This window comes from Plasmodium inui (assembly GCF_000524495.1).
Source record: "Plasmodium inui San Antonio 1 unplaced genomic scaffold supercont1.8, whole genome shotgun sequence".
Classification (NCBI taxonomy): Eukaryota; Apicomplexa; class Aconoidasida; order Haemosporida; family Plasmodiidae; genus Plasmodium; species Plasmodium inui.
In genome coordinates, this window is record NW_008481842.1 from 663,412 (window position 1) to 680,396 (window position 16,985).

Below are 16,985 nucleotides of genomic sequence, written 5' to 3' on the forward strand. Positions count from 1 at the left end.
ATTCACCTTGTGGATGTTTCATGTTCACCATTTTGTTTCAAATGAAAGGATGGAAAGTCCTGCTTTTTTGTCTTACATGATGGCGAGATAATTGTATTCGTTTAATTTTTTTTTTTTTGTATTTTCGCCCAATTAGCGAGGTTGCACTGGTGTTACTTCCTCCACTTTGTGTAATTTTTTCATTTGTCCCTGGGCACACCAGATTCCACGTTAACTTAAGGGGCTCTAAGGCCTCCACTGAATGCCGCCATAAATTACGCAGCATAATTTTTTACCATTCACTTGTTACAACGCAATGTGTGTCATTTGTCCACGGGTGGAGCCAAAGCCAAGTAAAATATAAAAAAGAAACTGCTCGTATCCAACGAATTGCTAGAAATGAAAAAAGGGGTGTCGCAATGGAAGGAACAAAACTACACCAGACAAAATATGAAACGAACGGGTAGGAGATCATGGGGGGAGCCACTTCAGGAATGTCCCTTGTCATTGGGAAGATGTAAATCAAGCGAAGGTGACGAGTTAATGGACGAGGACAGAAATAGGGGAAGCGAATCCGACGGGTCCAGCACCGAAGAGAGGTTGTTTACTCCAAATTATTACAGCGGAAGTAAGAAGAATACGATCAGAATAAAGATAAAAAAAAATCCAAACAGGAATTTACAACACTCGGAGGGGGGAAAGAAAAAAGAGGAACAGAAATCCTTCATCAAATCGCTGATAGGGAAGATAGAAGAAATGTACAAAAAAGGATCACACGATGAGAAAAGAAGCTCACATAAATTGCCACTTGAGTCCAGACCTGCCTTTGTTTTAAATGAATATATAAATGTACAACCGACGAATAACGTGACGTATAGACGTAGGACACCCCACAAGACTCGACGTCGAAGCGATTTCATTGGAATAAATTTAAAGCCCTTTGTTCGATTTAAGAATAATCACAAGTGGGATGACAGTCGTGCCAATCGAAGCGGGGATCCGAGAAAAAGGGCCATTATAAAAATTTCGAGTCAAAGTCCTGACGAAATATTTAACCCCACGTGTATCAATACGAATCGCTCCTCGTCTGGGTACCCTAAACCGGTACATTTTTACTCCCTAAAAAATGATGTAATGGGAGGGAATCTCCCCTTGTGGGGGAGTCAAAGAGTGAAAAACGGAGTAGGTACCTCGGTAGGCACTCTGGGTTGCACTCACCATTTGGGAAAATTAACGCATGAACAATTTAGAGATCCCAATATGCATGACACACCCTTCGTACAGATGAATCCAGTCCAAAGGTGTGCAACGTATAATCCATGGTGTGGGGGAAGCGCCGCGGGGAATGTGAACAAGGGGGGGGGTGTCTACCACATGAAGGGGACCCACGCACATACACGCCGCGATCACAGCACAGAAGAGGGAGGACAGAAAATTAGAGTCAGAATAAATAGAAAGGGATCGGGAAGAAAGAATGTAGGTGATGATGACGGGGAAGATGGCGATAGTGAGGGAAGCAAAACTGAATCTGGCTCAGTGAAGAAACGTACGCACCATGGAAGGAGCTCTCTAGCCAACGAGCATGATCACTTAGTGAAACATAACGAGGGAGACTTACAAGAAAAGGAGAAAAAGAAAAAATTCCTAGTTAACCTGTCTATACCTTTGAACAACCCTAGGGGAAACAATTGCTCGGAAGGGGAAAGAACAACCAATTTGGGTGGCAGCATCAACGGTGATGCCCCCTCCCACGTTTTATTCACTTCGAAAGGAGAAAGAGGAACGACCTTAAATGTGATGAACAGAGCGAATAAAAGAATTAGGCTTCAATATGGAGGGAAAGATGGAGAAGATAAGGAAAGCGCTAAAATGTGTTCCAATTCCACTTCTACGTGGGACACGACAAAGCATAATAAGCTCCTCACTGGCACTTATTCGTCCTTTGGGGGGAGCCAACAGAGCTGCTGCAGGAACCCCACGAAGTGCCATAGAAGCGGTTTAAACATCCATTGTATGCATGGCATCAAAGAGGGAAGCAACTCTTGGTGGAGCACGACAAAGAAAGGGACAAAATTGCAGATGGACGCAGAGGGAACGAAACGGAGGAGTGCATACACGTGGAGTAAAGCTCCAGAACAATATCACGCCCAGTATGAAAGAGGACTTCACAATAAAGAGCATCATAAAAGAATGGGGAACAATTCATCTCACCTTAGGACACAGACAGAGAAAAATGGATGCATAAGGGATGCCCGTGCGGTGAAGACACAGCACACCAATTCGTGTCTTCAATTGGAAGATTATAAAGAAGCGGAAACAGCTGTATCAAGAGAGGGCTTCGAATCAGGTGAATCCAAAAATGAACGCCATAAATACAGAGTGGAAAAAAAAACACACGAACTGAAAAACGAAGGGAAGCTTCTCTTATTAACGCAGCATAATGACAAGTTGGTAATCGATGGTGGAAAGGAGGCACCGCGGCAAAACTGCAAAATGTTAACTTGGGGAACCTCAAATAGTGGCACCCTAAGATACAAAGTAGACAGTATTGCGCGGAAAAAGGGAGAAAAAAGTGCTAAAGGGAATGGAGAGAAGTCCCTTGCTTGTAATAACCCCCTAGAGGGACAACAAAAATATAAAAACTTGAGGACGATTACTATACCGTCAGACAGTGGTGTAGACGGGACGAAGGAGGAACACCCAAGGGGAAGACATCCAATTAAAGATGGTGAGAAATTTAGGGGGGGACACCACATTACGAGTACCTTCGAGTTGTCAAACAAAATAGGTACTCACGAAAATGCAATGGGTAAATACAAGATGGTGAAATACTACAAACCCGGGGATAACAAGAAATGTAGCGGTTGGTCCTGCATCTGCGAAGAGAAAGCGCACAATGATTGCTACAGCGGGGTGGGAGGAAATAAAGGGAGTCACGCAAAGGTTAACCCATTTGGTAATACAAATGCAGTGTTAGAAATAAAAGACAAACAGGGGAGAAGCAGAAGTGTTGCTACAGCGTTGTCAAATAGTCTGCGTCACAAAAAAAGGGAGGAATTTCATCCCCCTGACGAGGCATGTAGAAGTTGCCCTTGGACAGGTTCATCACGAAAGGGGGTACACACAACTGCGATTCCACCAAACGAAGTTGAGATTAGCGATAGTGGCAGCCTTTATAACAATGAAGAACGCCTATACTCGAAAGGAAAGGAAAGGAGCAAAAAATTGAATATGTATTCGAAGGGTAATCCCCTCTGCATAGAGGGAGAAGGAAATTACAACTCGGGGACGATTCACACACTTGACAGATATAAATCGCATAGTGGGGACTACTCCAGTCATCTCCACAAATTTGTGGAAGGTACAGAAAGTGGAGCTCGAGATTGTGCAGTTTGGGAACACAAGCAAGTGGATGACCGAGAAAACTGCTTATGGCACCGTACAGAACAGCCATATGCCCCATCAGGTGAAAAAATTACAAGCACGAAAAAAGACGCGCAGAAAAACGAAAGGCAACAATGTGTTGTTGGTCAATTGGGAGAAGGCAGAATCCAAGTGAGGGCAAGCCAAACAGGGAATACTTCTTGTCGGCAAAAAATGGGAGGAAGGGTAGATGAGGCAATTTTAACCAATCCTGATTTTGAAGAACATACAAACTATAGCATTAACAGCAAAATGCGTCACCCAAGTGACCTCCAATTGGCGTCAAATCGTAAGAAGGATGCGCGAGGGGACAAAACGGAGAAACAAAACGAACACTATATAGAAAGCGACTCCCATCCGCATCACAGTTCTAGAGGCAATTTTGAAAATCCCCAATCGCCGCAGTTGTTTTGCACTAACCGCTTGCAAGGAAGAAGTGAAAAAATGAGGAGTGCTTTATCGGGTGACATTTTTGCACACAAAAGGTGTTCTCCTTCAAGGAGCAGAAGCGAAATGTTAAAATGGGGCCATTCAAGGGAAAGAATTACCAGATCGGGTGAAAGTCGTCACAACAAAGGGGCACACCATGAGGATGAAAGATACGATAAAGGGAGAAGCAGCACCAGATGGGGAAACGCCTCATCTTCCAATTTTTGCGATTATAATGGGATGAACAACATAGAAAGGGTTCTTTACAATTCGGGGGTGGTATCCAAAGAGAGAGAAAATGCAGGCACCGAAGGTGGAAGCGTTGGAGGAAGAAGCCGTAGCAGCGATCGCAGAACAGTTGTGCATTCCTCACAGGGGAGGCATCCCTATGGAGACACCAAAGAAATCGCGGAACGGAGCCTTTATCATGATAGTAACAATAATATGTCGTCTTCTATACGTGGCGGTTCGACAAAAAACGGAAGGCGGCATTTTCCCGTCGGTACTACACCTAATAGCTGCGTGTACATGTCGCACCTCAGTGGAAGCGCCATGACGTCGAAGAAGCCAACCGTCATAAATAGCGATGTGCACAGTGATAAGAGTGGTGGTACGCACGACAAACAGGTTAGCGTAGAAGAGAGTTTCCACTGCGGGGAAGATAACCCATTGTGTTGTAGCGATAGGGATGAAGCAATAATTCGAAATATTCAGTCGAAGGATGCAGAGAGTGACGTTTATCACATCTGCGAACCGGTTTGTAGGAAGGGAAGGGGTGAAAAGTCCAGCGATCGAATGGTAGATGGAAGAAAACTACACAATGGAGGCACACACCAGAGTCGTCAGAACACCTTATCGAATGAGAAATGTCGAACCCACCAAAGGTCACATAATTACCACGATGAAGATGAATACGAAAGAAAGTCAAGCCGTAGAATGAGGAACTCGCTGAGGAAGGGCAGAAAAAATAGTGGGAACGGCAACTCGGAAGAGCCATCCGCAGATCAGTTCGCCATATTGGACAAATTAAACTGTCCTCACGATGACGAATTGGACATGAGCACAAGTGATCATGGTGTAAATCTAGATGAAGCAAAATGTGGAAGCAAGGAAAGGGGTAACTCCTGCATGAAGAGAGACACAGAAGTGAGCACCTCATCCGCGGGAAATATCTTCAATTGGGAAAAGATATCCAGAGAAAATTCCTCAATGGACAAAACGGGCTTCCCATATGGCCCCTACTCCATGCTTAAGGAAAGTAGTGGAGATATTTTCCGAAAAAGAAATGGCAAGTCGCGTAATGAAAGCAGATTCACGCAAGGTACATGTGATTTCTCAAAACATAAATCCCATAGTAGGGACGAGCGTGATGATAACATGAGCTTCATTTCGGATGCGCAAAAGGAACTCGTGCGTAGGGGTGATGAGGCAGGTAGAAGTATGTCTTTAGGTGGGGGAAGAACTCCATCCAGAAGGGACAAGTGCGGCAAAAGAGGGAACAACTCTGAGCACTCGATCGATGAGCACATAGATCAGCGACGCGACTATGACTATAGACGCGGGAGTAGGCACACCCATTCAAACGGAAAGCGCTATTACGAGGAGGGGGAGGAAGTAACCCCCCATAATGGATCATCAAGAATGGAAGATAAAAAAAAGCACCAAAATGGGGATGCTAATAAATATAAAGAAGGAAGAAAGCATAAAGGCAACTACAAATCGTGTCATTCTCATTGCGTCTCGGAATGTTCCCAAAGGAGTGGCAGCATATCTGAGGGAATCATCACCGGCTGTTCAGGCAGTCATGCTATCTACGACAAGATCACCCCCTCGGCATTGCCCAGGTCGAAGAGTTCCATTCAATATGAGGAGAAAAACAAAAGGGTTAAAAGTAGCCATCCAAATGTAGGCGATCATCATGGGGGGAGTCACCATTGGGGCAGGATGTCCCGAGATTGGCACAGTGGCCATACCGAACAGGGGGACAGACATCGCTCCTATAGCGGCGAAAGGGAGAAGAAAACGAGTAGAGGCGCTTCTAAATGGGATCCTGAAGGGTCGTCCGTGAGGGAGAGGAATAGACGCGACGAATATGTTTACGTGAGGGAAGATGGCATCAGGGAAGATGTCATCATCTCAGATGGCATAAGCGCACAACCTGCTGCTAATCAATTATGTGGAAAGAACTCAAAGCTAGAAAGCATCCCCACCGCGCGAAGCAGCCAGGAAGGCACACGCGAAAGAAGACATTCACATTGTAGTAATGCATCCCTCTGTATTGACAACTGTAGAGAAGAAGAGGTTAACCCCCCTCAACGATATGGCAACAGGAATGAGAAACCTAGTGAGATGGAAAAGAAACCAACCATCCAGGAAAAGCAAAATAGTGTGGCACACAACTGGGTGCGTAACGAAGGAATGAGCTGCCCTCCTGAAAGAGAGACGATTTTATGCAATAGTGAAAAGGAAGAAATAACCAAGGGAGGCTTCCCCAGCAAAACGAATGAATACCCTCCAAACGTCGACATAGGAAAAGATAACGAGGTGCTTTCTCCGCGAAGGGCTTCTCCACTGATGAGTGGTACGAAGGAACCCAAAACAGGAGAATGTACACAAGGAAATGTAACTGAACAGATGGACAAGTCGAAATTAACCCCAATGATAAGCCCGCTCCAGTTCAATATGGTGGGAAGCACAAATGCTGTGGAGAGACCAATCCATATGGAAAATCCCCACCCCAATTTTCCAACCGGAAATAATGGCCACCAAATTATGATAAGAAAAACGGTTAGCGGAGTGGTGGGGCTGAAAAAGGCCAATGAGTACATGAAGAGCGAGTTAAATTATTATCTATCTGGTGGTAATTTTGCCAAGGGGAGTCATCACTCCTATGAGGAAGCAAATGGAAAAGTGGAAAACTCGTCCGAAGCGTTGAGCGAGAGAAATAGTTTTAAGAATGGAATAATGAGGGTGGATGCTGACCCCCCTCAATGTTGTAGCATTGGTGCAGTAGATGCTATGAAATCGACATTAGGGGGAGACTCCCACGCAGCTAACCGTTTAGGAAATTACAAAAAGGGGGAGTCCCATGAAAGGAGTAGCGGCCATATGAGCAATATTAGCCTCTTCAAGGGGGGCCAGTATGGTTCTGCCAGTTCATCCCTTCCTAGTGACCACACAAATGTGGATGCTACGAACATCAAGGTAGGTACTGAACCCCTTAACGATCCACCTCCCAATGGTGAAGAGGGAAATTTTTCCACCATCAATGAAGCCCAAAGCAGAAGCGGAGTCTATCGACAGAATGAAAAAATAAAATTTAACAATGGCATGTATTGCTATCCCAATGTTAGCGCGAGTCAGGGTGTGAAGATGGTGAACCCGAGCGATAGTTCCAATATGAGGAATAATAACACGTTCTATGGACCCCCCAATAATGCCGTCCTCATGAGCAAGCAATATTCTTCCGTGTCTGACCCTACAAATAGGCAATTCTTACACTATCCCAGTGTAGCCCCAGACAATAAGAACTTCAACGGAATCCACTACGTGAACAGGGCGGTGACTATGCCCAATTTGGGAAACATAAATATGCACGACAATTTATTTAACGCTGGGATTGGAAACAAAATTGGTGACCCCGTTCATGTAACGAGAAGTGACATTCCCTCAGCTGTGCATGCTCAGGCGAACCAGCTACCCCCTCAGCAGATGATGCATCCAAACTTTCGCAAAGCGTTCCAAGTTCCGATTAACTATGGAAATATTTCAAATGGGTTAAATTACAATTCTTCCAACGTTAGGAGGAATGAACTGTTAATTAGTAACCGGCCTTACGATGGGGATATTTTCTACGACATCAATGGTAAGGCGTACATAGTTGGCAGAAACAGGGAGGCCAATGCCAGCTCAGTGAACACCCTCTGTAATTATGCCCCTCCCAGTTATCACCTTGCAATGGATAATGCAAATCAGAGCAATCTGAATAGGGACCAGCTCATCGGGCAAACCGGACATGCTAATTTAGCCATCCCTAATGCCATGGATGGGGGCAGTGGCAGGGGTCTAAAGAAACCTTCCGTGGTGTTTTGATCGGCGAGACGCTCATAATCATGATGGATAGAAATTTGCAATTACCCCCGGGAGAATGAGCAGGACGGAAAAGTAACCACACACATAAATCCTTAGAGATTAAATGGCTCATTACAACCATCCGGTGCAGTTCACTACTTTGTTGGATGACCCGTTCATCACGCAATTCGTGCCGCATTTCGTCCCGCAGACCCCGAACGAACTCATGTAACTATTTAAATAGAGACACATCCGAGGAACGCGTCTTGGTACACGTCATCCACTTCACTTCCCAATTTTTGTTGTTGAACCAATGGGGTTAATCCACCCTTGGTGTGAAAAATTGTTGTCCATTTGGGGGGCCCACTTCACATTTCAGGGATACTGCGGCCGTTTTGTTGCCTATGTGCCCCCCTCTTCTTTTTTGTTTTTTTTGTGTATATTCTTTCCACCTTTGATAATTATTTCTCTTTGTTCTTTTCTGGATCCCCACAGTGCGCTCCTGGCACTTCAAACACCCAGTGGTCCAAAACTTTTTTTTTTCTGCAGCTGCCGACAGTACGCATGGCATTGCCACCATTTGGTCATATCCACCTTTGTTACATTCACGTGAAAAAAAAAATTTCTTTTTTTGTAATAAGCAAATATGTTTATGTGTTCCGCACAAGGGGGAGCTACCCGTTAAATTGAATTAGTTTAACGACGAAAAAAAGGAGGCGCATGGTGCGAACAAGCAAAACGTGCACACAGGCACACATTTATATGTATATGTGTCTGCTTATACGTGGCCATACTTATGGTCATCCGCCCAGGGGAAAACAACAAAAGGGGGGAACGACGCGGCCGCCCTGAGGGGGACCGGTATTATCGTCATATCGAGAAGAAATCACCTTAGCCTCATTTCGGGACGGGGTTGAGCCACTGTCCACCTTGGCCATACGCCGACGCAACCACCTGCGCCACCTTCCTCTGCTTATGGTTCATGTACACCATATACCATGCCTTGTACCCTAAGTAGAAAATGAGTCCCATGCCAAAGGGGTTGGCCCACCACCAGTATCTGTACTGGTACCTGTGTTGGAGGAGGGAAGAAGGCAGAGAGAGACATGTCAAAGCCATATTACACTTCTCCGCATACGGGAACACATGGGGTGGGAGTGTCTTCCCAAGCACATAATGCAACAAAGTCACATAAGCAGGTGGCTTCGTCAAGTTGGTCCTTTTACAGTTCGTTTGACTACTTACACCCTCGCAACCTGCGCTATTTGATTATTGGTAAAGTGCGCGACTCCATTATACACATCTATGATTTGCTTGTTCTTGTAGTTGACCCACATTTTCTTCCATGTTTTGGGGTTTATGCCCCTACCCATCATGGCAATGTAGCCCTGGATGTGGAACCCCATCTTGTCGGTCGCTTCGGTTCTACTTGTTTCTTTTTTCCGCTCCGTTAAGTTTCCTTCTATGGATAAGCATACGATAGAGGGGTATAATGGCCAGAGATACTCCTTAACAATGTACACTCATGTGCAGGTGTATATTTACACGTATACGACTTGTAGTAGGATATCATCCGCTGATTGTTCTTTTCCCTAACCTGGGCGATCAATTTTGCTGAGAAAACCTTCCCCGCGTTTTCGCTGTTGCGCATGAGCTGTGGGGGTACAGGCTTACGTAAAATGCATTTTCCTTATCGCATGAGTGTTTTTTAAGAAAAATAAAATGAGATGAAATGTACCACTCAGCTTTTGTGATGTTAAGCTTTTCTACGGTTCAGCTTTCCCGGTTGACGCAAAATTGCGCTATGTGCTGTGATGTACACCCTCTTGGTAGATAGGAATTTTTTTTTTTTTTTTATGGAACACCTCACAGGGCGTGAAACGAAGCGGGGCACTGGCTTCATTTTCTGCTTCACTTTATTTGCCAGTAAATATATTATATCTGTCAGGACGGGAAGAGAATGAAAAACAAAAGAATAAGAAGAATGTAAAAATATAACAAGTCAGCTAAAACAGGACTGCTGCTTTTTCTTGCAATGGGCACCTTTTTTAAAGCCTTTTTCCGTTAGGATGGTATTCTCCGTCATCATTTTTGAAGAGGGACACACATAGAGAATTTATCACCCTGGCACAGGTTATCCGTTTGCCAATATGATGAAGTGCATTTTTTTTTTGATCAAAGCGGAGTTACAGTTAATATATTTTTTCTTCTTTTTTCTTTTTTATTTACAAATTTCATCCGATCTGGGGACACACACGTGGTTTCCCTCTTCGGTTAAAAAAACGATGCTTCTACCGATTAGGGGAGTCGAGCTCCGTATAAACGTCCTACCATCAACCGCCCCATACGTAGCAGGCACATGGTGAGCAGAGTGCACGTCGCGACTTTGCACAGCGGCGCGTTTCGACAGAGTTCGACGGGCCAAGGAATAATGGAAAAAACGAAAAGGACCAAATGAACGAAAATAACGAAAAAAAAACAAAAGAATGAAAAAAAAAAACAAAATAATGAAAAGAACCAAAGGAACGAAAAAATCATGTCAAGTGGGCTAATTGGGAGAACGCAAACATGGACAAATGGACGAATGGACGAATGAGAAAAATGAGGCGGCGAAAGCGCTGTGGAGGGGCAGCGACGGAACAGCGCGTGAAGGTCACTCCGGCACCTGCTGCTGCGCGCGCTTGATGGCCTCTTTCCACAGAGTAGTGTAATTTATGTTTCGCTCAATACAGTGCAGCTGCAATTTGAGCTGAGCCTTCTTTACAACAAATTCTGATCGCGACTGTATGTTATCGAACTTATTGTACTGGTAGCATAGCACGCCGAGTCCTACAACCCACGTGGCGATCGCTTCTTCGTCGTCGGAGAAAAAATCATACGTCCTTTCTCGGGTGCGCAATGTGAAGCACTTACAAGGGTGTATTCCATGTGCGTTATTGTAAAGTTCGCTTGGTTTTATTTTGTTTTTCTCGAGACTCCTCTTGTTGTGCTTTTCGATTAGCCAGTACACGGGTGTGCTCTTTAGTCCGTAATCTATGGAGGTAACGTCCTGCGCAGGAGTGAAAGATGTCCAAGATGAGCAGCTAACGGAGGAGGCATCAGCCAAGCGCATAGCAAACTGGGTAATAAACCGCTTCACCAACCTGGATGTCGATGAGCTTGCTCCGCTTGAAGCCCGCTTTCCCCGTAACATCCCTGGTCCAGGTGATAAAGCGACCGTCCATGATTTTGACGAAAACGGGTACCGGCTTGTGCGTGAAGGAGTGATATTTGCACTTGTGGAGGAGCGTGCCGGCGCTCATTTTTTTGAGCTCCTTAATTATTGGTCTGTCGTTTAATCTCCCCTGTGCAGTAGACAGGAGTAGAGCCTTTTTCTTCAAATGTTTTCTTTGCGAAATGACGGACATTAGCTTGTTTTTTAACTCGACGATGTATTTATTGGCAACTTCAACATTGTTAATGTTCGTTTCGTACATTTTCAAAATTTGGTCATCGAAAATGATTTCCATTTTTTCTTTCTGTTCAGCGTATTCCTTTTCTCTTTGCTTGAAGGTACCGACCAAGGAGTTGACCAAATTGACGTCTAGCAAACGAATGACATCGTCACATATGCTGTCATTGTCTGCTAACTTCTCCTCAATGGTGGAAGCGTTTTCCTTAAAAAAATCAGCATAATTTAAAATATTTTCCTCATTGGACTTAAAAATTCCCAGCAGTTTGTTAATAATATCTACCAAATTATCTATCTTGGGAATGAAAAAATTGTTGGTGGTATCTCCACTTTTACTCATAGTTCTGTACTTATGTTTTATGTTATCATTTTCTTCTTGCAACACTTTATTTTGATTGACCGCTTGGTCTAACTGGGTGGTTACCGCGTTTAGTTTGCATGTTAAGTCGGCATTTTCTGAGTTGGCTTTTTCGAGAGCATTTTTCAGATTGACACACTCTTCCTTCTTTTTATTTAACACAACTTCTTTATCTTCTATGTCTTTTATATACTCATAAATTTGTCCCTGTATTTCTTCATTTTTTTTTTTTAAAAGTTTCATTTCTTCTGTTAATTTTAAGCTCTCTTCACTTTTTATTTGCATAATTGCGCAGAGGTTTTCAATTTTTGTCTGTTTTTCACGATAAGCATCCACGTAGGAAATTCGATGCTCGTCCAGCTCCTGATACATGTTAAAAAGTTTGTTATATTTGGACTCCAAATTTTTTATAATTAATTCGTAGTGCTGGATGGTTAGGTTATCCCTTTCTTGTGCGCCCATCAGAGTGTATGTATTATCATGTAGGTCCTTAATTTTGTCATTGAGCAACTCTTTTTTGTGTTCCAATATATTCACCTTTTCTTCTAGCAGAGTGGCTAGTTTATTGGATTTCTTATATTTTAGTTTGGCCCCATTTGGTTTACCACCGCTGGGTATGTCTTCATTACTATTAGATTGCAGAGTCGTGGAGGAGAAATTGTCCCTCGCGTGGATTGGGGATGCAGCCGGCAAGAAGGTCTGTACGCTTTCCTTTGATGATTTGTAATGCGAAAGGTTTCTGTTATGTCTGTTTGTGGTGTGGTCCGCATTGAGGTCCTCGTTGTAGTCCTCATTGTAACTCGAATTGTGACCCGCGTGGTTCCTCTCAAATTGCACGGAAGTCAAAAATTTAGGACCAATCTTCAGATCACTTGCATTTAAAAAATAGTTGGAGCTGTTTTTTCCTTCCTTTGCTTTTACCTTCCTCGTTAATTTTATTCTCCTCTTCGGGTTAGCAGTGTGCATATTCGGAAACGTCTTATCACTATCGTGGTTCCCTTCGCTCTTTTTATTTTGCACCTCATTGGGAGCAGCTACCCCTGAGCCTTTTGCTTCTTCTCTGACTGGAATTTTTAAAAAATTTTCCTTAATATGTACACGGGGTGAGAAATTATCGTATTCTTTATTTACCCTTTTGCTAATTTTAATGTGGGACGACTTTGGTCCAAAGGAACCTTCCAAACTTTCGTCACTGGTGAGGTCTTCAAATTTGTGATTTCGATGTTTATCCCCACGGTGGTTATTCTCTTCGTACTTTTGTCCAACTGTGCATTCCTCATCTTGGTTAGCTTGTCCATAACTTGATCCGTCTCCATATGTGTCTGTTCTGCTTCTTTTGTTGTTACTTTTTCCCAAGTTGGACAGCATATTTTTATGTCTCTCCCTTGTTGGGTGTTCCTCTCCAAACACGCTGTCCCTCCCCAAAGCATGGAAACTGCTTGCGTCATATACGCTTCCCCCTATGCTAAGTTTGACTTTGTTCGCTCGGTGATTTCCATTCGCGCTGTGGTAGTCAGCATCATGATAGCCGAGGTCATCGTTTCCGAAAGCTGCACCATCTTCGCCATCATGAGCCTCGTGCGAGGACGCACTATCCGAGAATTGCTCCGCTTCCCTACCTGCATTGGCGCTCCACCTACCCCTCGTTACTTCCCTCTTACGAACCCGGGCATCGCCACCTCCCACCTCCAGGGAGTCATCACTTGAGTACTTCCTTTCCGCATCCAACTTCTCAGAAGTTAGGAAAGACGAGTTATTATTCTTTAACTTGAGGGACCACTGAATTAATTTCTCTCTCTCTTCCTTCAGCTTCAGCAGGGGGTCTACCGGGTCTTTCGATTTCTTCGATGGCTCGCTCATCCTACTTTCTTCTTCCTTTTGAATGTGGAAATAAAAGCGGCAATACAAAAGGCAACAAAAAAGGGATTATCTAATTGGAGCTACTCTGCGTCTGTGGGGAGATCCTCTCTTACGTAGTGTTGTGACAACGTGGGGGGAAAGACGGAGAGCTTGGCTATGCCGGGGTGGGCACACATAAATACAAGGCGGATTACAAAATATTAGAAAAAAAAGAAAAAAAAAGAAAAAAAAAAGGCGTGTTATCTCCCCTTTAGAGTGTTGCTCCCCTCAAAATGGCATTAACACATTTGAACATTTTTCCACTCGGGGGCACAACCCATGCACATGCCGAGCGTACATTCGCAGAGTACCAGTAGGTCTCTACTTCACACCCTGGCGAAGCCACTCGCCATTTAACCTTACACACAAATATGCTGCGGACGTGCAAAACAAAAGCGTGTTAAAAATAAAGAAAAATTTCGTCTAATTTTGTTAAAGTGGGAAGGAAAAAAAGGTAAAAAAGGGAAGGGGGGAAATAAAATGGCAAAATGATACACTGATGAGATGGACGAGACGGGACAAAGTCACTAAAATAGTACAAAGAAACAAAACAGCAAAACAAGGCAGCAAAAGGATACAACAAAACGATGCAACAAAAAAATGCAATAAAAAAATGCAACAAAACAATGGAACAAAAAAATGCAACAAAACAATGCAACAAAACAACACGTGCGGAAAGGGTCTCTTATTAAATACGTGCTATTCCTACTAGGCATATTTTTTCTCATTTTTTTTCTTCCAATTCCATTTCGCTTTGAAATGGTGTTAAGTGTGCAGTGAATTTTCTTTTTTTTTAAAGAAATAATCCAAAAAGGAAATTAAAAAAAAAATTATTACACATGTTTAGCACCCCGCCCCGGAGCGTTTCATGAGACCATTTTATTTTGCCAAAGGAAACGGGGAAAAAAAAAGTGCGAACAGGTTTCGCGCTCCCGAAGGTGGTGCTGTTTTGTCCGTCTTGCTTAATATACTGGGCAGGGAAAAAGCCAGGTAACAGCACGTATTATGCCCTTTTTGTGTACCCGTTTGGATACCCATTTTGCAACCTGCGTGCGTACCCCCTCGCAGCCGCTTTATTCGGGGAACGTCACATGGGGACGGTTTTCCTTCGGCGTAGGTGTTGGGCCTACCAACTGGCCCTTGTGCACTCCGCGGGGGAAGAAAAAGGAGCCAAAGAAGAGGCACAAGAAAAGCCACAATTAAATGCTACAAAGGGGAAAAAGCTGAATTGGAAGCTGAAGCAGAATGGAGCAGACTGTCAAAGCGGTATCGCCATTTAGAGCATTCCATCCACGAAACGAAAACAATTGCAGGAAGAGGAACAAATCACTGGAAAAGAAGAAGAGCTGAATTTAGTGATTATTGGAGGAATAATGCTGGGATTTTTTTTTCTTTTCTTTTCTATTCCTCGGATGACTAGCCAAAATTAAAAGAAAAAAAAATGAAAAATGAAATAAGGAAAATTGAACATGACTATGGCATTGAATACGTTTCAGAGCGAAGAGAAAAGAAAAGGGAAGTTCTCTTGGCGATACTAACTTTGACCGCGTACTACCTATATTGTCTCTACTCGGTATGAAAATGTGTGCACACGGATGTGTATACAGATGAGCTCCTGATGAGGGGACAATTCGTATGCTTCCACATATGTAGACACACGCGCCGCACGTACCCGTGTTCAGAGGTTAAAAGCGTCGCGAAGTTGAAGAAGAAATGAGAAACAAAACAAGGATGGGGTGGGGGAATCAACAGAGGGGTGCACGTCATGGGAGGGACCCCCCAAAAACGCAGTGGCGAAAAGGCGAAAAAGTGGAGAGTCGTTGACAACTTTGTTGTTGCATTTGCACAACATCGGCGCAACTCAGCACACCCATGCATGCTCCACCTTTTCCGGGCGTTACGCCCCTACCAGGGATGCAAGAAGGGCTATGTTTTTCTGGACGAATTTCAAATTTTCCTGTTTCTTCTGTACATCTCGTTGATCATAATATACCTGAATAATCACCACATTGGTTAATCTGCTAAGAGGAAAAAATAGTTTACACAAAGATGGTTGCCAGAATGGGTACATGTCTGTGTCACATCTGCCCGCATGACGTACTATGAAAGTTTTTAATTTTTCTTTTTTTTTTCACCCCCTACTGCTCAACAGAAAGGCTATTCCTTGTGAGCAACATTGGAATACAAATTGAGAGGAAAAGCTGGTTTCGACATCGGTTAAAATTTATTTGCATAAGTGACATAAAAAGCATTTTTATTAACGAGGTAGGAGTTTTTCTAAAAAGAAAATGTATGCAACGTGACTTCCTCATTGTAATTACCCTGCGTCCATTTCTTTTTTTTATTCATATGTCTTCCCTGTTCTCCGACCCTTTTTTTTTTTTTTTTTTTTTTAAAGGCCATCTACATATTCGAGATCTGTCCCTATTTGTGCATCACGTTGCAGAACAATAAGCTCATCGTCCTGTTCGAGGTGGGAGGGGAGCGGCAATGAGAGAGGCAATTGAGCTGCCTATCGGACTGCCTGCCCCATTCTGCATACACGATAGGCCGGACCGATAAGTATAAGTGCATACAGACGTTCAATCTAGTAACAGCGTACACATGTGCGCGTGTCTACCTCTTCTCCCCAGCTGAGACATTTCTGTTTCCCCTTTGGCAGAACTTCAACTTAGGAATGAAAAGCCTTGTGAATATATACAGGGACGTGAAACGAGTAATCGTTCCTAGAGAGAAGGAAGACTTTATAGATCTCAAAGCTGAGGAAGTCAAAGAACAGGAAAAAGACGGAAGTAGGGAAGAACAAAATTGTACAGTCCCAAATGAGGTGTGCTCAACAAATAATCCCTCCTCGAGCGAAGAGGAAAATATTTTCAAGCTCTTGAATTTTAATTCGTGCGAAAATTACAAAATGAATGATGACGTTAGGGAAAGACGAAAAATAAAAACATACGACATATACATAAATAAAAAATTAGCACTGGACATAATGAATAGTTGACTGTCTTTTTTTTTTCCATCATTGCTAGTTCTTTCTCAGCAAGGTTGAATTGTAATATTTTTTCTTTTCTCTTAATTTCGCTCCCCTTTTTAACTTCTTTTTTTTTTTTTTTTCTCGCTGAGGTGGCGTTTATTTTCATCGATGATCATTTCTCGCCGTTGCGAGAGTGTCACTTTGTTTTTTTTTTTCGAAAATTTCCAACTTTTCCAACTTTGCTTGACTTTGGCTAACTTTGCCAAATTTTGCCAACCTTGCTTACATTTTTTCTCCCTCTTAAAAGAAAAAACACGCAAAGGACTGGGAGGCAAGTGACTTCGTGCGTCTGTGCGGCTAACACTTTCGCCTCTCGCAAGGGGATGCTACACTGTCCTTCG

General features: G+C 43.5%; 4 protein-coding genes across 4 annotated transcripts; 2 read left to right on the plus strand and 2 right to left on the minus strand.

Annotated features, from left to right (window-relative positions):
* Window positions 1–378: 378 nt before the first annotated feature.
* C922_02407 (hypothetical protein) lies at window positions 379–7,923 on the plus strand (the record flags this gene model as incomplete). The annotated part of the gene is made up of 1 exon (XM_008818006.1): window positions 379–7,923. The coding sequence occupies one exon, from the start codon at window positions 379–381 to the stop codon at window positions 7,921–7,923; it is 7,545 nt and encodes a 2,514-aa protein (XP_008816228.1).
* Window positions 7,924–8,799: 876 nt separating this feature from the next.
* Window positions 8,800–9,308, minus strand: C922_02408 (hypothetical protein; the record flags this gene model as incomplete). The annotated part of the gene is made up of 2 exons (XM_008818007.1): window positions 8,800–8,974; window positions 9,148–9,308. 2 exons carry the CDS (start codon window positions 9,306–9,308, stop codon window positions 8,800–8,802), a joined length of 336 nt encoding a protein of 111 aa, XP_008816229.1.
* Window positions 9,309–10,555: 1,247 nt separating this feature from the next.
* On the minus strand, window positions 10,556–13,571 carry C922_02409 (hypothetical protein; the record flags this gene model as incomplete). The annotated part of the gene is made up of 2 exons (XM_008818008.1): window positions 10,556–10,951; window positions 11,046–13,571. 2 exons carry the CDS (start codon window positions 13,569–13,571, stop codon window positions 10,556–10,558), a joined length of 2,922 nt encoding a protein of 973 aa, XP_008816230.1.
* A 1,480-nt stretch (window positions 13,572–15,051) lies between these two features.
* Window positions 15,052–16,611, plus strand: C922_02410 (hypothetical protein; the record flags this gene model as incomplete). The annotated part of the gene is made up of 5 exons (XM_008818009.1): window positions 15,052–15,183; window positions 15,523–15,622; window positions 15,763–15,875; window positions 16,009–16,083; window positions 16,273–16,611. The coding sequence occupies 5 exons, from the start codon at window positions 15,052–15,054 to the stop codon at window positions 16,609–16,611; spliced, it is 759 nt and encodes a 252-aa protein (XP_008816231.1).
* Between the last annotated feature and the right edge of the window lie 374 nt (window positions 16,612–16,985).